This window comes from Lichenostomus cassidix, chromosome 15 (assembly GCF_008360975.1).
Source record: "Lichenostomus cassidix isolate B80296 chromosome 15, HeHo_3.0, whole genome shotgun sequence".
NCBI classification, from domain to species: domain Eukaryota; kingdom Metazoa; phylum Chordata; class Aves; order Passeriformes; family Meliphagidae; genus Lichenostomus; species Lichenostomus cassidix.
Window position 1 is genome coordinate 5,159,809 of NC_139496.1, and position 21,720 is coordinate 5,181,528.

At 41.7% G+C, this 21,720-nt stretch overlaps 3 protein-coding genes across 7 annotated transcripts; 2 read left to right on the top strand and 1 right to left on the bottom strand.

Annotated features, from left to right (window-relative positions):
- The first annotated feature begins 40 nt into the window (after positions 1 to 40).
- Positions 41 to 4,827, top strand: HSCB (HscB mitochondrial iron-sulfur cluster cochaperone). 2 transcript variants are annotated; one of them, XM_085075725.1, is made up of 7 exons: positions 41 to 297; positions 364 to 460; positions 842 to 931; positions 1,416 to 1,560; positions 2,417 to 2,464; positions 3,580 to 3,694; positions 4,700 to 4,827. In XM_085075725.1, the coding sequence occupies exons 1-6, from the start codon at positions 56 to 58 to the stop codon at positions 3,669 to 3,671; spliced, it is 714 nt and encodes a 237-aa protein (XP_084931851.1). In that variant the 5' UTR covers positions 41 to 55; the 3' UTR covers positions 3,672 to 3,694; positions 4,700 to 4,827. The 2 variants fall into 2 exon arrangements, with proteins under 2 accessions (XP_084931851.1, XP_084931850.1); XM_085075724.1 differs by lacking the exon at positions 4,700 to 4,827 and having other exon boundaries at positions 3,580 to 3,737.
- On the bottom strand, positions 537 to 14,015 carry LOC146430247 (solute carrier family 2, facilitated glucose transporter member 11-like). 3 transcript variants are annotated; one of them, XM_085075715.1, is made up of 13 exons: positions 13,707 to 14,013; positions 13,356 to 13,445; positions 11,355 to 11,453; positions 10,186 to 10,346; positions 9,368 to 9,492; positions 8,995 to 9,124; positions 8,345 to 8,493; positions 7,775 to 7,962; positions 7,149 to 7,259; positions 6,937 to 7,038; positions 6,334 to 6,409; positions 5,783 to 5,900; positions 537 to 790 (listed from the first exon to the last, which is right to left on the bottom strand). In XM_085075715.1, exons 1-13 carry the CDS (start codon positions 13,722 to 13,724, stop codon positions 745 to 747), a joined length of 1,413 nt encoding a protein of 470 aa, XP_084931841.1. In that variant the 5' UTR covers positions 13,725 to 14,013; the 3' UTR covers positions 537 to 744. The 3 variants fall into 3 exon arrangements, with proteins under 3 accessions (XP_084931841.1, XP_084931839.1, XP_084931840.1); XM_085075713.1 differs by lacking the exon at positions 537 to 790 and adding an exon at positions 3,977 to 4,801 and having other exon boundaries at positions 5,773 to 5,900; positions 13,707 to 14,011; XM_085075714.1 differs by lacking the exons at positions 537 to 790; positions 7,149 to 7,259 and adding an exon at positions 3,977 to 4,801 and having other exon boundaries at positions 5,773 to 5,900; positions 13,707 to 14,015.
- A 144-nt stretch (positions 14,016 to 14,159) lies between these two features.
- On the top strand, positions 14,160 to 20,771 carry CCDC117 (coiled-coil domain containing 117). Of its 2 annotated transcripts, XM_085075722.1 has the most exons (6): positions 14,160 to 14,289; positions 14,406 to 14,704; positions 15,101 to 15,151; positions 15,507 to 15,740; positions 17,131 to 17,268; positions 17,789 to 20,771. In XM_085075722.1, exons 2-6 carry the CDS (start codon positions 14,412 to 14,414, stop codon positions 18,039 to 18,041), a joined length of 969 nt encoding a protein of 322 aa, XP_084931848.1. In that variant the 5' UTR covers positions 14,160 to 14,289; positions 14,406 to 14,411; the 3' UTR covers positions 18,042 to 20,771. The 2 variants fall into 2 exon arrangements, with proteins under 2 accessions (XP_084931848.1, XP_084931849.1); XM_085075723.1 differs by lacking the exon at positions 17,131 to 17,268 and having other exon boundaries at positions 14,201 to 14,704.
- Positions 20,772 to 21,720: the final 949 nt, after the last annotated feature.

A 21,720-nucleotide genomic window follows, 5' to 3' on the forward strand; every position in this document is an offset into this window, starting at 1 on the left:
GCGCCGCCGGGCCGGGGCCGCCATGCGCGGTGCGCGCGCGGCCCGAGCGCAGCCAATGAGCGGGCGGTGCGCGCGGGGCCCGCCGGGAGCGGTCGCGATGCGGGCGGCGCTGCGGGCGCGGCTCGGGTGGGCGCACCGGGCGCTCCGGGAGGCCGCGCCTGGCCGCGCCCCGGGGCCGCCGTGCTGGAGCTGCGGCACCGCGCTCCCCGGCGGCGATGGGGCGCCGCGCTTCTGCCCCGGCTGCCGGGCTCTGCAGCCGCCGGCGCCGCGGCCTGACCTCTTCCGCCTGATGGACTGGTGAGTGCGGGCGGGGCGGCCGCGGGCCCGGCCGGCCGCGGGTCTCACCCGCCTTGTGTCCCGCAGTGATCGCTCCTTCCGCCTCGACGCGCGGCAGCTGCAGCGGCGGTTCCGGAGCCTGCAGCGCGCCGTCCACCCCGACCGCTTCAGCCAGAGGCCGCCGGTGAGCGCCGGGCCGGGCGGGGGAGCCGGGCCGGGAGGGGCCCGCGGGGCTCGCTGGCCGCCGGCGGAACGGGTCCTTAGCCCTTGGCTTCGTGGCGGGGTCGCAGAGCCGAGTCCCCGCCGCTCTCCCGCTCGGGGAGTGAGGGGATTCGCCTGCGTTTGTCTTTCGGTGCTCAGAGGAGACTTTGCCGTGGATTTGCGGTGCAGGCGGACGGTGAGGGGTCGCTGCGGTTCGTCAGGTGTTAGTTGAGTGCAATGACACAGTTCGCAGGTCCACAGAGCTTCTCAGTTCCACACGCTGTGGGGACGCTGGTTTTCCGCATGTAACAAAGTGTATTTTGCCACTTGTTATTAGTTTGAATTATTTGCCATCCGTTTGCAGAAAGAGCAGTACTACTCTGAGCAACACTCTTCCCTGATCAACAAGGCGTACCAGACCCTGCTGAACCCTCTGAGCCGAGGCCTCTATCTAGTAAGGTCTCCGTTAGCTATTATACTGCTCTTGTAACTAACCACGGGGGCTGGTGGTGTTTTTACAGATCGGATCTTCAACTTAATCCTTAATGTGTTCATTTGCATTCCTCTGAAGAGGTTTACCAGAGATTGGAGATCAAAAACAAGTTTGTAAAAACTTGTTATCACTTGCTTATCATCTCATTTGCTACTCATCTTACACTAATTTGTTTTTCACATTATACATTGTTTGGCCATGGCTGCTCATTCGGAATTTCAGTCTGGCCCATGGCAGCCTTCTCTGTGTTTTTTTGGCTTTGGGTAATTGCTGATTTTTATGGTCAACCCATGAATGGAGTTAATTTTCAGACTGTTTATGCACTGTCAGTTTACCAGATATGAATCTGAGTGTGCCCTGCTAAAAGACTTAATATTAAAGAAAATAATTCCTATTGAAATAGATGTAAGATGATTTATTTTCAAATTCCCATTTCCTTTGCCAGCTGGAGCTGAGTGGAGTGGAGCCAGCACAAGAGACAGACTGTGATGCAGACTCAGCGTTCCTTATGGAAATAATGGAAATTAATGAGAAATTAGCAGAGTCCAAAAATGAGGATAGCCTTGAAGAAATTGAAAATTTAATTAAAGGTAGGTTATGATTTGAGGAATTTGTACAGAACTAATATACTGCATCTTGTGTAATACAAGAGTCTGAAAGCTTTTAACTGTTCTGGCATATTTCTTGTAGTGTCTTCAATTTTTGTTAGTCTGAAATTAACTCACTGCAAGAGCTGCCACCCCGTCCTCCCCTCTCCAATGTTGTCTTTACCCATTTATGCACCTAAACATCACATCTGGCTCAAGAACATTTGTATAACAACCTATTCTGATGTCAAAATAAGTATACATAGACAATAAAAGGAATTTACTCAGCCTTCATCGGGTGAGGGTCAGTCAGTTGTTCCAAAGAAAAAACCTGTCAGAATGAAGTTGAATAAAATGCTTGTCTGACCACAGTAAATAATGTCATTTATACAGACATTGTATTTCTTTCACTTTCTTCATCTTAGGAGCCATTATATTATGTGATTATTGTCCTTACACAAGCAACTGTCTTTTTATGTTGTTGGTGATACCGGAAACATTTGGTTTACTGATATATTTAATTCTTTGCAATGACAGCCATGTGCCAAAAGCAATTAGAATAACTAGAATAAAAACTGAGTAGCACAGGAGAAAATTAACTGTAGCAGGGTAAACTGGTACACCAAAAATAAGTTAGATGGCTGGGAAATTAGTGACCATTGATGTGCATTGGAATTGCTGTCAGTAAACCTGTTTAAACAAAGAAATACATGTTTGAAATTATAATTAAAAAAACTTAGACAGCAATATTATGAAAAAATTGCTTGGCTCCCAAAGGCTGAGACTAATAATGCACTTTCCCACCTCAGGCAGTCAGAATGCAGTGGCATAAAAGTAAAATAAATTATTTGTTTTGCAGCTAAACAAGAAGAACTGACCAGAGAGGTGACTGCAGCTTTTGAAAGAGGTACCTGTTTTTATGAAGTATTAGCTGCCATACATACCTCTCAAATGCTTAAAGCTCCACATTCTCTTACTGGCAAATATTTCCTGAGTTATGGAACAGAAATATTGCATTAACAAGGGTTCTTTGTTTGGTATTTAGAATAAGTACTTCTAAACTGATGTTCCTGCTGATTTGGGAAATTCAGGACCTCACATTAAAAACAAAGTCCAGTACAAAAGTTCCATTCATCTTGCATCTAAATAATCACTTGGAGTGGGAATGTGGATGCTAAGCAATAGTTTGTCCATTTCCCAGAATACTGAGAAGAACAGACTTCATCTTAGACATATTCTGAGGTTTCACACTTGAGTCTGGGAAGTTGTTCTGCAGTCCTGGAGCTGCAGCAGAGCAGTGGGTGCTCTTCTTTGCAGTGAAAGCCACAGAAGCTGTGTGGCAAGTGAAGTCCTGATGCCTGTTCAGCGTAAGGTTTTGGGGACTTCCTGTGCAATAATCAACATAACTTTATTCTACAGCCAGTGCATAGGCACAAGCTTGAATATTCCTGAGCTTCTGAAGCTGGGAAGAAACCTTTGTATTTTTGTGCCAGGTCCAGAATGCTGCCCTTTCGTCAGGGTTGGGTGTAACTGTAAACATCAAAGCAGTGCTGGCTGGACCTGCCTGAGAGGAGTTACATTCTATTACTCTGTGCCATGAGGACTGTGTTGCAACTGCCTTTGTCAGTAGGTCATGAACCACCCATCCCCTCCAGTTGTTGAACTGAGGAGAAATTGTCTCAGTTATCAGTTTTGGAATTGGCACTATCCAGACCAGACTCCTCATTCCCATTTTTCAGTTATGTCAGTTGGTCTATTTATAGACATTTAAAACTAACAAAAACATTCACATTTCTTTTCCAAATTGTTCATTGTTACGTGTTTTGTGGAACGTTGGAGTTGAGGTGTTCCCAGGCCATGAGATTAAAGCAATAGGCAGCATGGTTTTAATAGTGTCTGAGTCCTTGCAGCTCACAACTCTTTGTACTAAAACAGGTGCTGTCACTAAAATCTTGAGGTTCATTTTGAAAGTACAAATTCAGCTCTCCCTCTGTAAACTAGTAATGTTTTATTTCATTTCAGATGATCTTCAAGAAGCTAAGAAGCTTCTAGCAAAAATGAAGTATTTTGCAAATTTAGAGGATAAACTGAAGGCCAAGAAGATCCCTTCCTGATGTTGCCTCCTTTGCTATTAGGAGTCAGTGTTATTTTCAATTAAACAGATGGTTTAGTTATCCAAATCAGACCCATGGTGTTTGTTTCCTTTACTTCCATTAAAAGTTTTAATTCTGAGAGGAGGAAAATAAATGTAAAAGAAATCCAGTGCTTGCTGCAGCACTTCAGTAATGGATGGCAGTTGGAAATGCTTACAACCAGGAAAAGTTGGGAGGTAAATCTCAGTCTGATGGGAACTAACCTTCAAAATGCTAAGATGCTAGGTTAGGGGGGAAAAAAGCCCAAATTGAAACCCCAGGAACTCTTTTATCAGGATACAAGTCTTTATTACAAATACCAGTAATTCAGAGAGGTGCTGAACTGTTGTTGTACAGTACAGTAGGAGGACTGGATGAGTAATGTCTTTAAGGCTTTTAAAGTTACTTATTTGAAAAACAGAAACTAAATACCCCCATTTCTACATAAACTGAAATATGTCAAATATCATTTCTCAGTATGTCAGTTCTGGTTTGGGTTTTAACAAGAACTCAGAATGTTACACTCAGCAAAGCATTTGGATGTGCCTGATCACCCAAACTGAAGACAGGGCTTTGAAATGCAAAAAGAGTCACTGAATTATCTGCAGAAATCTGCCAGAGGGGTTCACTGAACATCTTCCCTGGCATTTCTGCATCCCTACAGCACCAGGTTGCAGCTAAACATCAAGTTTTCTATGGATAATATAAAATGTTGTTAGTAGTATTTCAGTAATATACATTTTAACAGCATTTCAGCAATATTAACTTGCCTTTAGTTGCACTTCTTCTAAATACACAGGAGGATTTAATAAGCCATTTGATCATGTATTACATCTCCTAGTTTAGCAGACTATGTTCATAATTCTCACTGAAGTTCTGTTACTTTTGTGAAATTACGCAGAAATCTTTAAAAATTCATCTCAAAGTTGTCTTCTTTCGTTTAGCTCCGTTTCCTTTCTTCTGGCATTTCTTCCAAAATTCAGCTTGTGAAATTCCTTTTTGATTTCCAGAAAAGATTTGTTTTTCGTCTCAGGAATTATGAGGAAGAGGAAGGCAGCAACAAAGAAGCACTCCAGTAAGAACACCACAAAACAATACTGCTTCAGTCCATTCTGAAAATAAATGTGATTGCAACATACTTCAAGTGTAATAGGTTTGCGAAAATAAGCTTTTTGTTTCCATTCATACTTAACATTGCTGCTCAGATATTTTTTAAAAAGTCATTCAACCTATTTACCTGTAACATTTTAAAATTTGGTTTTTTAGATAAAAGACTGTCAATGACAGCACAGACTGTGCAATGACAGCACAAGTGCTGTGCAATTATTGGGTAGACGTATTTTAAAAATAAGATAAACCACTTAAACAATAAAAAATTCACAATCTAGGGAGAAGTCAACATTTGCTAGTTAGCTGTCACATATTTTAAGATCATATAATTTAAAGTTTTTCTGAATGTTAATACTTTCCAATGCTATACATTAAAAAAAAACTGTCTTACTGAGAAGCAGAGCTGAACCATGAAGAAAGGACAGGCAGATCCAGATAACCTGACGCATGTTGTTCCTGTAGGTTTTGCTGTCAAGAATATGTGCTAAAACTAAAAATACAAAGCTGGAGATGAAAGCCTGTCTTGCCTTTCCTAATAATCCTCTGCTCACAGAACTCTCTGTCAGTTCAGGAAGTTCTCAGAGGTGTGACCCACAGGCCACAGGTACCACCTCGACTTTACTCTGCCATAAAAGCACAAGGCACTATTAAGAACTGTTCTATCTAAATCTCAGTATCTCAGTTTTTCTGGTCTTGATACCTTCTCTGTTTTTTTCATCTGAACATGAACATTGCCCCCCAGTGCATTCCTTTTACTTTTCATTTATCATGTTATATTGGGTTTTGTGCTATCTAAAAAATATTTTAAGAGGGACTGGATCTAGTTAAACTCATTTGAGGGGCAGTGTGCATCCTGGTCAAGTGTCAATAATATATACAAGTGTATATAATACAGCATAAGCAATAGGATGGAATCTGGGAGCAGATGAAATGGGTGGTGAGACCACTAGGAAATTGTGCTGTGCATACTTACCACTATGAAGGGAAAGAGCATTCCAATTGTGAAGAAACTAATCCAACTCACAGTCCCTGCAATCATGGAAGCAGCAGGACGTGAAGACTGTACAAATAACTCGGCTGTCAGAGTGTTTGTTATGCCACCTGGGGAGGGTTCAGAAACAGAACAGAGAATTGTGCTAAATGTCCATTTGAGATATTTCCAATGATAGAAAAGATTGACATGCTCTTGAATATGCCATTAGCTGATCTATTGTAATTCCTAACAGCACTGAGGCTATTGCCCTTGCACAGTGTCCCACTAAAACAGCCCCATTTCAGCAGCACTGACCAGGAAGCAGGACCCCTCTGACACGAGTACAACTCCTCTGCTTTGAAGGCCAGAACTAAGCCCTCCTTCACACACAGCTGCCCCAGAAGTGTGCATGGTGAGCTTCAGTTGTGGGCTACAGGATAGCCTCAATTGGGTTCCCTTAGGCAGAGCAGCAGCAACTGTGCTGCAAAGACTTCCTGCCAGTGTGGCACCCCTCGCCCTCCCGGACCTTGCACCACTCACACACACGTTCCTGTGCAATACCTGGTCCCAACCCAAAGCTCAAGATGAAGGCAAATACACATGTCATGCTCAGGTAAGGCACCCAGGAGTACAGCTCCTGAAACAGAAGACAATGAGGTTTAGTTCAGATTTTGATAATCTGGTTTTGAAGTCTGGCTTAACAGTTATGTTTCCTTTTGTATTTTATTGCAACTAAGACTAGCAGTCTTTCATGATTGTTTTACAGCTAATATATTTAACAGTACTGCTTCAGAGAAATTTAAATAGTGTTCATTCAATAATTTTTACTAAATTATATCATAGAATTACATTAGTGTGGTCTGAGTTGGAAGGGACTTTAAAGCTCATCTCATTCCACCCCTGGCCATGGCAGGGACACCTTCCACTGTCCCAGGTTGTTCCAAGCCCTGTCCAACCTGACCTTGGACACTTGCAGGGATCCAGGGGCAGCCACAGCTTCTCTGGGCAACCTGTGCCAGGGCCTCATCACCTTCACAGGGAACTTTCTTCTCCTGATATCTAACCCAACTCTCTTTCAGTTTAAACCCATTCCCCCTTATCGTGTCACTACCTGCCCTTTTCACTCCTTAGTCATATCATGTCATAGGAATGAGTCCTTTGCACCTGGTAAGTTAGAGAGAAGGTCAGAACAGTGCACCAGAGTGTCATGAGGAGATAACCCCCAATGATAAGGTATCTTCTTCCCACGCGGTCTATCAGTAAACCCTGTGGACAAGATACAATCTTTTGTTAATATAGTGATTACATTTTTACCAATATTCTTCAAGAAGAATCATTACTCTTTGTAGTGGGAGGTAGAACAAATTGCTCCTTACACAGGAGAGGGCTGTGAGACATTCACAAACTCCAGTGCCGAGTGTCACATAAGGGATTTTTTCTGTCAAGATGCCAGCTTGTTCAAAAACGTAAGTTGCATAGAAATAAATCTACAACATAAAAAAACCCAAAAACAAACAATGAGGTTTTTCTGGTATTTAAAACATTGTCTGGAAACAAAGTCATGTTCATACTAAATATACAGATCAGTGTATTTTATATGGTGAGTTACTAATTCAACATAAGCAGCAATCTGTTAAATTCATGTCTAAGTAAACATACTGCTATCATAAAAGCAAACAGGATTATTCAACTTACTGAATATGCTTTATATTCTTAAACACTGGGATAAGCTGATCCACCTTTATTTACTTATTCAGAAGAATGTAAAGACAAGTATCAAGTAATTCTTTAAAAGAGTTTGCATACCAGAAACACAGGAATGAGAAAAAATTGAGAAAAAAAAGAAAAAAAAAGAGAAACACCAAAATAATGCAAGGACATTGTTTCCCACTTATCCCATTTCTCTGAGTTTCTCTATGTGGATCCTTTGTATTATTAAATGATTGAAAAGCAGGTGGAAATTAAAGAATTGTTTAAGCTCTTTGTTCATATGAAATCTTACAGCATTAATCCCACTGAGCTGTTGGCCCATTGTCATCACAATGACAGTGATGAGCTGCCATCTCACACCACGGTCAGTGAATAATTGCCAGGGCTTCTTGGGTTTCTCCCCATCTAAGGCAAAACACTCCCGCTGGATGTCTTCCATCTCCCTTTGATACTGTGAAGAACCGTGAAATCGCTTCAAAGCTAAAAATAGAATAAAAGTATTATGTTTGCCTATTAACCACAACTCCTGGAAAAGCATCTCTTTCCATAATAACCTGCCATTTGCTAGGATATGAAAATTTTGCTTTGTGACTTGTTTTTTCCTTGCTGGTATTTCAACATTTTCTGCTGTGGTGGATTTGGAGAATTCTGTGGAATTTCTTTGCTTTTTTTTTTAGAGGAATATCTGACCTTGAGTTCCACAATCCCTTTTCCCTTATATGCTCATTGGAAGAAAAACATGGGCCAAAAAGCACTAGATGATATAACTGTGCTGCGTGGCTAAAGATAAAAGGAGATTCTCGAATCCAATATACTCCCTGCACCCTTATGAAGAACAGAAAGTATAGATCCTGTATATTACCTTTGGCACAGCTCAGCTCATCACCTCTGTCAATAAGAAGGTATCTGGGACTTTCAGGAAACCATGGAAGGAATAAAAGCTGGGCTAATGCTGGAACACAGCTGCTGGATAGCAACACAGGCCAATACTTTTCTCCACCTAATAATTCTCTGCGAGAAATGGGGAAAAAGAAGGCAAAGAGATATAATAATTAGCTATTGGTTATTATTTAGTGCAGTCTCTGCTCTTGGAACTTTTAAGTTCCACTGGATGAAGACCTAGCAACTTCCTGTGATCACACAGGGAACAAAAACAGTGGTAGCACTATGATACAGAAATGTGAGTCCTTTGCTCTCAAGTCCTGTCTTGCCAACATCCATGGCCTCCAGCAAGAAATTGGCGGAAAACATGAACTCAGCACAAATGCATCTGCTTTACTGATGCTGTTCTGGTGACCCATCTAAACTGAGACTACTTCCCTGAGGAGATAGCACTGATGGCTGGCAGTTGTTGGAATAAGGTGACCAAAGCAGGATTTTCTTCTTCCGGGGGCACCTGGTGTGAATTCTAATGTACAATGGCACAAGGAATGTTCTGCAGTGAGCTGTAGGAAATTGGAATTCTTTACACAGGAATAACACAAAACAGGAGAGAAAAAATGCATTTCTTGCCTTAAACCAATTATTTGTCCTGTCAGAATTCCCCCAGTGAGAAAGATGGAAGTCCCCATGGCCAAGCCACCTCTTAGATGTTTTGGGGCAACCTCCCCAATATAAAGAGGCTGCACACAGAACCCAATACCTGCAAGTAAATAGAAAAACATTTTCCTATCAATAGAAATGGCTTTGCAAAGAGTTACTAGACCAAAACACGTAGGAAATGGGACTTAATTAATTTCCTATTAATTTAGCTGCCTTCAGATTCAAAGCTAAACTACAGAACATTTTTGTCATAAACACATATCATAAAACCTAAAGGATCAGAAGTAACAATAATTTATCATTCACTATAGTTTATTGATAGTAGGAATAAGAAATCATTCACCTGAATTTATGCCAATCAAAAACCTTCCAGCAATCAGTAACTCAAACAATCCTGTAGGAAAACTGATCCCCATTAAAATGGAGGCTAGTATTGCTATAACATTATTCATCAAAAGAGCTCCTTTCCTAAAGAGGAGGAACAAAATAATAATAATAATAATAATAATAATAATAATAATAGTAGAACAAACAAAAAACTATTAAAACAAACAAAAATACTCCCCAAACCAAAAACAACCCATCCCAACCAGACATTAAGGAAATCTGCAATAATGTGTTTTTTTAAACAGTTTTCCTTCCTGATAATGTGGGGAAAATAATGGACTTTATACTGAAGAAACATGCTATTCCCTGGAAACCCAGATATCTGATACAACTGCTCGTGTTTTTAAAAAAGTTTAAACATAAGAATAATGCATAAATATGACAGAGATGCCTGACAAGGTAGGAGTGGGATTTGTTTATTTAGACACATGAAGTACAACAGATGAAGCAGCATGTCCTTACTGGCACAAGGGCTCCAAATGTGTCGGGGGGTACTCATGTTTCCACCACACTCTGTTTGCATTCTCCTACTCAAATTTCAGTAAATGTAATGGAAAGACTAAAGTCAAAGGTCATAATTCAGGACTCATCTTTGAAAGTCACATTAGAAAAAACTGTAAAATTCTACTAGAAAACTCAGTTTTAAAGTCAAAAAACACATATATGGACCCAAGGTACTCTTTTCTCCCACTTTTTTCCCATTTATTTACTTTCTACTCCAGTAGGAAGGTAGGAAAAGCAAACATTCTTCTATATGCTGCTGCTACAACTGACCTGCCCAGCCGTATTGCCATGCTGCCTCCAATCAGGGCTCCACACAGGCCTCCCAGGGAAAAGATAGAAGCAATGACAGACCACAGAAAAGTCAGCAAATCTGGATTTAGTTCCTTCTGATAGCGACTACTCCAGGTTTCATTTAAGAACTTGTGTATATGCTGCAATAGAAAAAAATTGATGAATGTGTAGCATTTTATACAGCCCTGCAGCACAGCACTACAAATAACTTGCACCCCAATCCTGAAAACCAATTCTGGGAGTTAACAAGAGATATCATCTGGTATCTTCCTTGACCTTGTGTTTCCCACTACAACATTGTAGCAAATTCAGTCTTCATAGGTTCACAAGGAAATAAATCAGCTGGTGGCAAAACATAATACCCATCACTTTCACAAGACCATTTGCTCAGATCTTTGAGTCATCCACAAAATATGCAGAATCCTGGAGACCATAGCAACAAATGCACAAGTAACAAGTAAGTGAAAATATCTACAAGTTACTCAGCCACTACAGATGCAACTTTTTAATTCCCTAAGAAGATATTTTTCAGTAACAAGTCTTGTGATGGACAACTGTAACTGGTAACTATCCTTTCTCCCTGTTATGCAGTGATTGAGAGAATGGTAATGGCTCAAAGCTGTGTTAGGGGAGGTTTAAACTTTACATTAGGAGAAACAGTGTTGATATCCCACAGAAAAAGTGGTCAAACAGAGGAACAGGCTTCCTAGACAAGTGGTCAATGCTCCAAGGGCATTTGGACAATATCATTAGTAACATGTTTAAACTTTTGGTCAGCCCCAAAATGGTCAGGCAGTTAGACTAGATGGTCATTGTACATCCCTTCCAACTGAAAATGTTCTTTTCTATTCTATTCTATCCATAATGTTCTGGGCTATTTTAGTAACTGAAAAATATATTACTTATTCAGTTAATGCTTCTAAAACAAACTTATGTGGCCTATTTGGCACTTTTGTCTGACACAGAATACCTCTGATGGGAGGTATTCACAAACAAGTTCACATGAAACCATGTGGGAAATTTACAAAATTCCTTTATATGAAAGGAGGGCTGCTTTTGTTCCCACTGCAATCACAGCAAAAGCACATTGGGCCTCTTGGCCAAATTAAGAGAGGAAACAGCCTAGTGAACAAAAGATGAGCTTTTACCTGTGTGGGTGCATTGATAATAGAGACATTATACCCATACTGAAAGGTCCCTCCAATTCCAACAGCACAAACAGCCAGGAACAACGTCCAGCTGGGGAGCTAGGGAACAAAAGAAAGTAATGGGCATGAAAAGACATAGGACCTTGAGCCCACACTCATATCTAAAAGAAAATTATGGTGAAATACATAATGTATTTAGTTTGGAGCTGTGAAAGTATTTGTCTAAAAAACTGCATGAGGTCCAAACACCTGCAGCAGGAGAAGCATTTCAGGCTGGCTTTGGCCGTGATCATTAACACCCTTTAGAGATCCCACAATCACAAGCCACCAGATGAAGTGTAGGCAACATAACCATTACAGCTTTTATTGCAAACTGAGTAAATGCTTTCTGCATAAGCCACACTGCTCATGGTGTCTTTTTTTAATGAAAGAATGCTAGGACTGTTTATGCTTGGTGTTAGAGACACAATAACTCAGTACAAGAATTAACCAAATTCCAATTTTTATGAGTGTCATTTTAAACAAAACGTGAGAAGTAACAATATTTTATTTCCTTCTACAAGTCCTTAAAAGGATTACTCGATGTCTGTAAGTTGGCATGTGCAAAGCCTTAGTACCTCAATCACAATAATTTGTTCACTGATAATAATATTAAAGTTTATTGACATATCAGCATTTATTTTTAATTTTTCAACAGCTATGACCTACTTACATTCTCAAATCAGTATGTACAAACTAAAATGAATAGTCAGAGAATCACAGCTTTTAAGGTCAATACAAACTACTATTGTGATACTTTGAAATCTCAAGGATCTAACTGGTCATAAAACATACTTTGGATGAGTGCCCTGGGCCAGAGATCTCCAGAGATTTATACACTGCTTGATTTTCTCATGAGGTGCTCTCTGAGTCTACTTTTTACTGAACATGATTATACTAAAAGTAATACCCAGTTCAAATGTCTAGCAAACCTTTAATTTTAAATTAGGTCCTAATTTCATCTCAGAGTATCTTACTAACTTCAACTGGACACAATGTCTCTTATATTAAAGGAGTAAAATTTCCCCTTCCTTCATATAAAAAGACTGTACATATTTTAATAATAAACTTGTACTCCCTGAATTCCTCACTGTAAGGTATGTAGACTAATTCTTCACCATTCTCATTCTTGGTCCAGTTCCCAGAAATGCTGAGTTATTCCAGATATGATGCTGTATTCTGAAAGAGCTGTGTCCTTCCTAAAGATAATTCACCAAAGGTTCCTTCCTTCCTTCAGGACTGAAATTTGCAAGTTGAAATTGATCTTATTGAAGTAAAATCCAATAAACATTTCCTTATGGTTTCCAAGAATTAAAAAAGTGTTTCTCTGAATGTCAACAAAGCAATAAATCAAGAGTAATAAGTAAGGGCTACACTGAGAGTGGTAGAAAAAAATAACACTTGATGTGGTAAATACCAGCACTGCACACTCAGAACCTGCATTAACCAAGTATTGTAAACCTATTTTGTGTATCTTATGGGTACAACCTGGAATCTAGAAGAGACAGAAAATAACTCAAAATCATTAACACACATCACAGTTAGATTTTGTTATGGCAGATCTTTTGTTCTTCCTGCCCAAATCAGCTGGCTCATGACATTGGCATGCTGTCTCACATTGGAGTTTGGGCCCTGATTTCTTGGAGAGAGCACAGACAACAGCCTCATGTGTTCTGTCAGCTACTGAACTCCTGACAGTTTAGAAGTGCATTCACCTCATCTCAGAAACTCAACATGAACAAAATTAAATTTGTATTCAACGTATAAGATGAGAATCAGAAAATGCTCATATAGCTTCCACTTTCTAACACAGCTAGGAGAACACAAAACTTTATGAGTCTAATCACTGAATGTATAACACGATAACATGAAATACCCGCACATTTCACATTTGTACATCATTGCTAAAACTACAAACTCCCTGCAGGATCCACCTTCAGAGGCCAGGACGGTTCTGCTTACCTTGCAGGGCGAGCTAGACCCTCTGAGCAGGGGCTGGTGCTCCATTCTGAGCATGGGCTGAATTAGCTTTCCTTTGCAAAATTTAGTAAACTACGTTACGGGGGAAAAAGGCGCCAAAGAACTCAAGTTACTAATGTATTAACACACAGCTTTTTTTGTTTTGCTTTTTTTTTTCCCTTCCCTCCCATTGGGACTCTCCTTAACGGTTCAGAACTTTTCTTCTGACGGGAATATCCGACAGGAATCCAGCTTTGATAAAGCCTCACGGAGCTTTCCCACCTCTAGCCCTGTGTACATGCACCATCCTCTATCCCACACCCTCCGGCAGCTAAAGACAAGCAGGGTGGTTACCGTGTGCCTGGGTGCCATCCCTCCCTCCTGCCGCCCGCAGAGCAGCTCCGCTCGCCACCCTGCAGCTCCTCAGCTGACCGGGATTTGGCTGTCGGGCCGTGCCCGCCCCTCCGCAGGGATCAGCCCGGGCCACGGGCAGCAGCGGGGCTGGCTCGGCCCTCTTTGGGGACCCCGCGGCCCTCTCGGCGACCCCACAGACCCTCGGTCATCATCAGGGACCCCACGGCCCCCTCAGAGACCCCACAGACCCTCGGTCATCATCAGGGACCCCACAGCCCCCTCGGCCCTCATCGGGAACCCCACAGCCCCCACGGCGACCCCACGGCCCCCTCAGCGACCCCTCGGCCCTCATCGGGGACCCCACGGCCCCCTCAGCGACCCCGCGTCCCCCTCAGCCCTCATCGGGGTCCCCGCTCCCAGTCTGCGTCTCCCACAGCAGCCAGGACTACAACTCCCACAGGTCCCCCAGCGCTCGGGACTACAACTCCCACAGTGCTCGCGGGTCCTTATCCGATCGCAGCGAAAGGCCTGGAAAGGACCCGAGAGATAGCGGCGGCTGCAGCCGCGGGCCCTGCTCGGCCCGGTGAGCGCCGCGGGCGGAGGTGGTTTCGTGAGGGGCTCCTGAGGGAGCGCCTCGGGCCGGGCCGGCGCGTCGCTCAGCGCGGACTGCGGCGTTGATGTGCGCTTTCTGCCCCGCAGCAGGAAATGGCAGCGCTCGGCAGATCCTGCCAGGGCATCCCGGCGGGCCCGGCCGTGGAGCTCCCCACGGCTCCGGCCGCTGCCCCGGACCGCCTCGGCCCGCAGCCCTTAGCCGGCGGCCACGGCCGTCTGCAGCCTCCCAGCATGGTCGTGGCAGGGATCGGAAACGACGGCGTCGGCGGATCCTCCGGCCTCTGTCTGCAGAGCAGCTTCGACCTGGCCTCGCTGGCCGCGCTGGGGAGCCACAGCGAGGGGCTGACGGTGGCCCCGGTGAGCTCCTTCACCAGGAGCCGCAGCCAGTAAGTGCCCAAGCCGTTCGTTCCGCAGGGCCCGGGCCGGAGCGCTGAGGGGAAAACTGCGCCGGGTGCTTTGCGAGGCGGCTGGAATTTGTTTTCTTGTTGCAATGTTGCACTGCTTGTGTTGCCTTGTGCCTTTCCCTTGTGGAAAAATAATTAACGTAAAGGAGGAGAAAATAGCACGGAATTCTGCTCAGAAAACTGAGCAATTACACCCGCTTTTGAATTCCTTGGGAGCAAAGTGGTCATTTATTGTCCCAAACTTTTGCTCCCTTTGCAGCTGGGCACATACTGTGACCGTTGATCTTATCTGCAAGTGAAATTTTGAAAGGGAGGAAAATACTATTTGAGAATATCAGTGTCACCTTGAAGCTAAGTAACTGTTTTTTTCTTTTTTAGTGTCTCTGGGCGATGTGGAAAGAAGCATAAGCTAGAAGAAGAGGCAGAAGGGTAAATTAATTTGTCTTTTATAGCCTGAAAAATGCTGATTTGCTTTTTGTTTTGTAAAATTATTGAGCACACCTCGCTTGCAATACAAACAGGAAGGAAATCTATCATTGTTTCCATTTGGAACTCTTGCCTTGAATTGAGCCCGAATTCATTTCTGTTACCTAATGAATTGTGTAACATCGATTTTCCTGAATAGGTACTTACATTTTACTAAGAGCTACATGGATTTATTTTATTTGTTGAGGTTGCATTGCCATAGTGTGTCAAAGCTGCTGAAACGTGCTTTCTGTAACATTTGTTCCTGTAGAATGCCACATTTCTTTTTTGACAATCGTAAACTTACTTTGTTTCCTAGCTGTCCTGTGCGGAAGAAGAGACTGACAGGAGCCAAAAATTGCCCTTTGAATCCCAACTCTGAAGAATGGATTCTTTGTGCAGGTCAGCAGGCAGCTGGGGAGGTAGCAAGTCAGTATGGTGGCAGCGGTCCTGAAACTGCCATGTTAGAAATTCCCTGTGAAGAAATGGATCAGACAATGGGGGAACAGCAATGCGAGGTTGCTCGCAGGAAACTTCAGGAAATTGAGGACAGGTAAATGCAGGGATTGAGTAGCCTGGCTTTGCTGAGCTTTCCCTTTTTTGGTGGGCATTCAGGGGTAAATCTTGCACTTAGCAGTGTGATAACACTGCTGGGAGTCTGAGGTGCACCTTCTGTTAAACTGATTTCATTTTAGGCTACCTATGGCCCTGTGAGTCTTTAGGCTGATGCTGTGATCTGAAATTGAGGGTGCTAGAGCAGGAGATGCTGAGTAAATAACACCCTGCTCACAATCATTATGCAGCATCAATATACCATAATGGGGTTTAATGCTCTTCTGTGAGCATCCAGAGCTCAAATTCTGACAGTTACCTGTTCAGACTTGAGCTCAGCTTTTTTCAACCAATTGCAGCTTCTTCTGTGACTAATACTTAAAACAGATGTGAATTTGTTGGTGTAGAGAGTAGCATGAACCAGAGAGGTCTTTCTGCACATATGCAGTAAGGCTGAGATTCATCTTGCTGGTGGTGTGATGTGGGGTAATGGGGTGGCTATAGATAGTCTACTGTAGTAATTTAATAAATTTACCATGCATTCTGGCCCTTGAAAGATTTCTGGGAATGGCATGTGTATGTATCAGTTGATTGCAGTTGAGCTGGTATTCCAAAATATCTAAAATGACCACTGCAGATGATTAGAAAAGCCAAAAGTTATAGAAATGTTAAACCAATATTTTTTTGTAGAAGATTACTCCATAGATGATGCATGAGGAAAAGCAAGGTACTGTTAGACTGTTACTTTTTTCATGGATAAATCAGAGTAATGATATATGTCTGTATTAACTGTCTATGTCTGCTTTGATCCTCTTGGAGGATTGTTCCCTATTCTTCCCAGCTACTCTGCTAAGTTTTTTATAAAAGGTTAACCAAAAACAAAGGAGGTGCTTCCATTTGTTCTAAATTCTTCAACAATTTGAGCTGATTTAATCTCAGAAACTGGCACAATGTTGTGAAAAATAAAGCACTGTTTTCAGTACCTTTGCAATAATTCTCAAAGTTCAGTTATGGGGAATTGAGTCAGTGAAGCTACTGCGTAGCTGAGACTCAGTTGTGTAATGTGACTGAATTATAGTTTCCCCTGATGGGAATTTGTTTATTTTCTCTCACTTTATGTCTGCACTGACACTGCAGGGATAACACAGAGACAAAGCTAGCTCAGGTACCAGAAGTGTCATTGTTGCTCAAGTGGCCTCTGTGGAAAGAGCCCTTCTTGGGGTATCTTGGCCCAAGAGAGGCTCATGTTAACATGGCCCTGCTGCTTCTGGTACCCAGCCTAGGTCAGAGATCTGCACAGAACACGTAGATGTGACTGTAGTCTGCAGTGGATGTGCCTGATAACAGTATTCTCAATAGTGTTTATCTCCCTCTTCCCCCTCCATTCCTAGGATAATTGATGAAGATGAGGAAGTTCATGCTGATGGAAATGTTAGCAATCTGCCCACTCTTATCCTGTCAGATACCCTTAAAAAAGGGATGAAGAGGGATTTTGGTGAAGTCCTGACAAAGAAAATAATAGAGTCTATGTAAGTTCTGGAGGAAATCATGGTACTATGTAGCTAACACATGCAAATGAAAAGAGAGACCTTGTTTCATGTTTATGGAGATATCCTTAATTACTGCATGATGCAACCAACAATGTATAACAGACCATTCATCTGCTCAAGAACAGGAAAAACTGTCCTACTGTAAAAAAGAAATAAGTGTAACTGTAGTGGTCATCAAGTGTCTGTTTTGTATTCCGCATTTCTACAGAGTGAAATTGGTTGAGTGAACCATTGTAAGTTTTGTTTTTATGTATGTGAGTTTTCAAAATGAGGTGGTCCTGAAGTGTGACCAACAGTGGTCAAGTTTGGTACAAAAAAAAGGAGAAAATGCAGGGTTAAAACTAGAAATAATGGAGCTAGTTAAGGAAGGGGAAATTTAATAAGGGGGAAAAAGTGGTATATAATTCCAGGCTAGCTTAAAGGATCTTCATGCTGCTCTTCTGCATTTAATAGCTGTGCTCGGAGAACTTAAATTTTACTGAAACTCCATCCCTTCTAGGAGCCGTCCCTCTATGGAGCTGGTGCTTTGGAAACCTCTTCCTGAATTTCTGACAGATAAACTGAAGTCTGTTTCTGTTAAGAACTTCAAGCAGCAGAGTACAGAAGGGTGTCAAGCTAAGCAGCCAACACCAAGAGCTTCTTTTGACCCACAGACTGAAACGTTCCCTGGATCACAACAGACTGCCATGTCTCCAGATCCATATGCTAGTTTGGGAATATCTGGATGTGCAGAAGAAGAAATGGAGTTGTAGATGCCAGATTTTAGACTGGAAGCGGTGAGCTTCTGATGCTTATTGTTGGTGGTTTTTGATTATTTTCTTCTGGTTTGATGTGTGAATCTGAAGTTATATTATTTGTTTTTTGTTTTCTTACTAACAGTCGTAAGGACATGGTTTGGCCAGGAAACACCCTAAGATTTCTGTATTCCAGTCTGTTAAATATTCTTACTTTTACTGAAAAGGTAATTCAGAGGCCTTTGGAACAGGGAAGTAGCTTTCCATCTTGCTTAATGGTGAAATGTCCTTTTAATTGCCCTTGGTAGAGTATAAAATCCAAATACTGAATGTAACCGTGGCTTAAGCCACACCTTTCTCTTACTGAGCCATTACGACTGGTGCACATACTATGCTTGGCCATTTGGTTTAATTTGAATTATGAGAGGGTTTGTAAAGGAAAAAATACCTTCAAATCTAGTCACGGATAGAAAAGCAATCCCTCTGGTAATACAGCTTTTCACACCATCTTATCTGTTTGGACTCATGTAAACTCAAATGTAGAAATGACACAATCTGTGGGGTGATAGGGAAGGAATGTTACAGCTGAGCATAAGTCTTTGGCTTTGTAGAAAGTAAAGCCAGCGCTTATAACTTGCAGGATACTTGCTAACTTCAGTCATCTTTGGTTCATTGGCTTCTAAATTTTATTTGTGGGGTTTTGATGTCACTCCCACCCCCCAAACAATTCAAAGTCTGGAGAAAAGTGGTTCTCAGCAAAGAGATTCACATTTTACATTGTGCTGAGATTCTTTGTGTGCATTGAGTTGGAAAGTCTGTTGAAGACAGTGTGACTTCTGATTAAATGAATGGCATCCTTTAATTTGGATAAACATGATAAGTACATTAAATTACAGGGAGCTGCTTGCTGCCGTAAAGAGGGTGCTTGATTATTGTTTGTAACCAAGTCCCACCTTTTGAGGCTGCTGGCATTGGTGGTGAAGTAAAGGAGATCCCTGTCTTCTTCCTGAGATACTCTAGACCTAAATTTTAAGCCACAGTATGTGCCAATAATATAGCATCACATTGTTTTTACAGATGTATGCCAAAATAATTTTTTACGCTGCGCAGGGTGCCAAGAAGAGGACTCCACGATGAGCTATTGCTTGTACCTTTTCTCAATGCACAGCAGTTCCTTATGCTTAACGTTCTCTTACTTGTTTAAGGGTTTTATCTTTTGTTCATAAGTCCTTAGCTTTCTCAGAGATGCCTGAATTGAGGTTTTTCATAAGAAGTTCCTGTCCTATTAAAGCTATGTTCAGAGTCCTGTGTCCCAATGTGGTTTGGACACTTTGGAGCAAGTATACAGTAATGCAGCTGCTTACATAAGAAAATCTACTCTTCCTTTGCACAGCTAATAAATAATCTTTGGGATGATACTCTTAACTGTTGAATAAGGCACAGCTGAAAGTTTAAAGTCAAGTTCCTCTTTTTGCAGTCATCCTTTATTTCCGATTGTTCAAAAGATAACCCTATTTGCTAAGCCCTGTTTATCTTGCTGCTTTTATTTAAGGTTGTCTGAAATTTTCTGTCTCTTGATGAAACATTTCAGAGCTTCACATAAAAAACACTCCAACATTTGATTAGGTATTACTCTGAAAACCAGTGTACACCTGTACCATTCTGGAAGGTTTACTAAGTTGAAGAACACATGCAGCCTATCCTGTTATAACGTCTAATTTCCTTTCAGGGTCTGCTATAAATCTCTTGCATGAACTGTGTAAAATTTCTTATGTATTATTAAGCTGCTGAACATGCTTAAAACCTACAGCCTTTGACGTACTCCACTGCTTGAGCAGAATGCAAAGCAATGCAGTTTGGAGAAGGCTGTAGTCACTGCAGGTAGAAAATGTGGTGCCTCCAAATAAGTGACTGGTTTTCAGCTTACAGGATTATAGTGGAAGTTCAAGGTTGGAAGTATTTTAGGTGAAAGCTCTAAATCTTAAATAAACTGAAAAGAAAGAATGGAAACTTCAAAAATGTGATGAAACCATCTCAGCAACACTAAAATTGCAACAGTAGATGTAAAAAATTGTAGGAGGCCTACATACATGAAATGATGCAGTTGTTTTCCTCTTAAAAACACCAAACTGCATATCGAATTTTCAGAATAAGAAAATGTTGTAGATGGCGTTTAAGCATACTTTTTTCCTGCTAGCTTTGTACCAAAGGTTGACTTTCAGAGGCGTGTTTTGTCTTAACTCAATGCCAATAGGGCATCACTCACCTGTTACCTGCCACCTAAAACAATATAGTGGTGAACTATTGACAAAGACCATGAGATGGAGAAAAAATGGTCTAAGAATTTTTCTTTGACAGAAAACATTTGCTTTCATTTTTTCACAATGCATTTCTGCCCTTGTGATAGGAGGCAGTGAGGTTGAGTTGCTTAAATTGATAGAAGAGTGGTCACCAAGTGTCAGGAGGACTGAGAAAGATCCTTGCTACAGCAATCACTTGGAGAGGGTGATTGGATGAGAGATGAAGCTGCGGGCATTTACAGACTTCTGTCTTTGTGAGTTTCAGTTGTTGTTGTCTTCATTAAAAGACTTCTATTAATGCTGTTCACAAACAGGATGGCAAATGCGATGCAGTATTAGGAAAAACTTTATTTTGAAATACAGAAGATCTGATTCTGGTCTGTCTTCTCTTGGGACCAAATCACCCTTTGTATGTCAGTTTTCAATAAATTTTCTAAAATATTTTTTAGATGACTGTTTCATTCCTGATAAAAGTGAAAACCTTGGGAGCCTATGTCCAGTCCTTCAACTGGACAGTAAAGTATTCTCCTGGCTTAAGAAGATTTGAATTTTAACTATGTCATCTCAAGGGCATCCCTTTTTTCCTCCACAGTATTTAGCAGGTCAAGGGAAGGCAACAGCAGGGTAGCATAAACCTGAAGCTGCCAGAAAGGAGGAGTTGTTTGAAGCCTGTCATGACCCAAAGGCCTCTGACAAAGCAATAGGGGTACCAAGAGGTGTTGGTATAGTTTGTGTTTTCATTTCATTTCATTTCATAATAAAACTATTCAGAACTAAGCAAACTAGGTGTTCTTAAGGTTAAGAAAAGTTTGAGGAGCATTTTAATACCAATTCAGATTTTAATAATTTTGTTGGAATGTAACACTTCGCTTTGTTGTTTACCATCTTCTTCAGGAGATGGTTCAAGAGTTTTTTAAACAGCTGAAGGAAAAAAAGATGGGTGTGCTAGACCAGCATTGCCTTTGCTTTTAGGATGACAGAAAAATAGCACTTCAGAATTATATTTTAAAAAATCCCTTTGGTTTCTAGGCAGGGTCAAATATTGACTCACTTAAATTGTCCCATGGATTTAGAGAAGAGTTAAATACCGCTTCAGTGCAGAGGAAAGAACAGCCCATATAAGATTGTAGAAAGCTTTCCTGGCTTGCAGTCTCTTGGGGGATGTGGCTGCAAGGTCATAAAAGACTGGAGGAGTATCCTGGATACAGAGCCAACCCTATGGAGAGAGACAGAATTTATTTTGGTATGGGCTTGGAACTTATTATTCCAGGACCTGTTATCTTTTATCAGTTAACTAGAGATGTATTCATGGCTTGTGTCATGGATCATTTTTATGTGAACCACAGGGTCTGGATCCATGCTTGTGAGGCAAGTGGGACTACAGAAGTCTGAGCAAT

Coding starts and splice junctions, on each gene's coding strand:
- LOC146430247 (XM_085075713.1), bottom strand. Junction 7,963..8,344: donor TGAGCTGAGCTGTGCCAAAG/GTAATATACAGG, acceptor TTCTATTTTTAG/CTTTGAAGCGATTTCACGGT. Junction 6,410..6,936: donor CCTTCTCTCTAACTTACCAG/GTGCAAAGGACT, acceptor CTTCTGTTTCAG/GAGCTGTACTCCTGGGTGCC.
- HSCB (XM_085075725.1), top strand. CDS start 56: ATGAGCGGGCGGTGCGCGCGGGGCCCGCCGGGAGCGGTCGCGATGCGG. Junction 932..1,415: donor TGAGCCGAGGCCTCTATCTA/GTAAGGTCTCCG, acceptor TTCCTTTGCCAG/CTGGAGCTGAGTGGAGTGGA. Junction 2,465..3,579: donor GACTGCAGCTTTTGAAAGAG/GTACCTGTTTTT, acceptor ATTTCATTTCAG/ATGATCTTCAAGAAGCTAAG.
- CCDC117 (XM_085075722.1), top strand. CDS start 14,412: ATGGCAGCGCTCGGCAGATCCTGCCAGGGCATCCCGGCGGGCCCGGCC. Junction 15,152..15,506: donor CTAGAAGAAGAGGCAGAAGG/GTAAATTAATTT, acceptor TTTGTTTCCTAG/CTGTCCTGTGCGGAAGAAGA. Junction 17,269..17,788: donor AAGAAAATAATAGAGTCTAT/GTAAGTTCTGGA, acceptor CATCCCTTCTAG/GAGCCGTCCCTCTATGGAGC.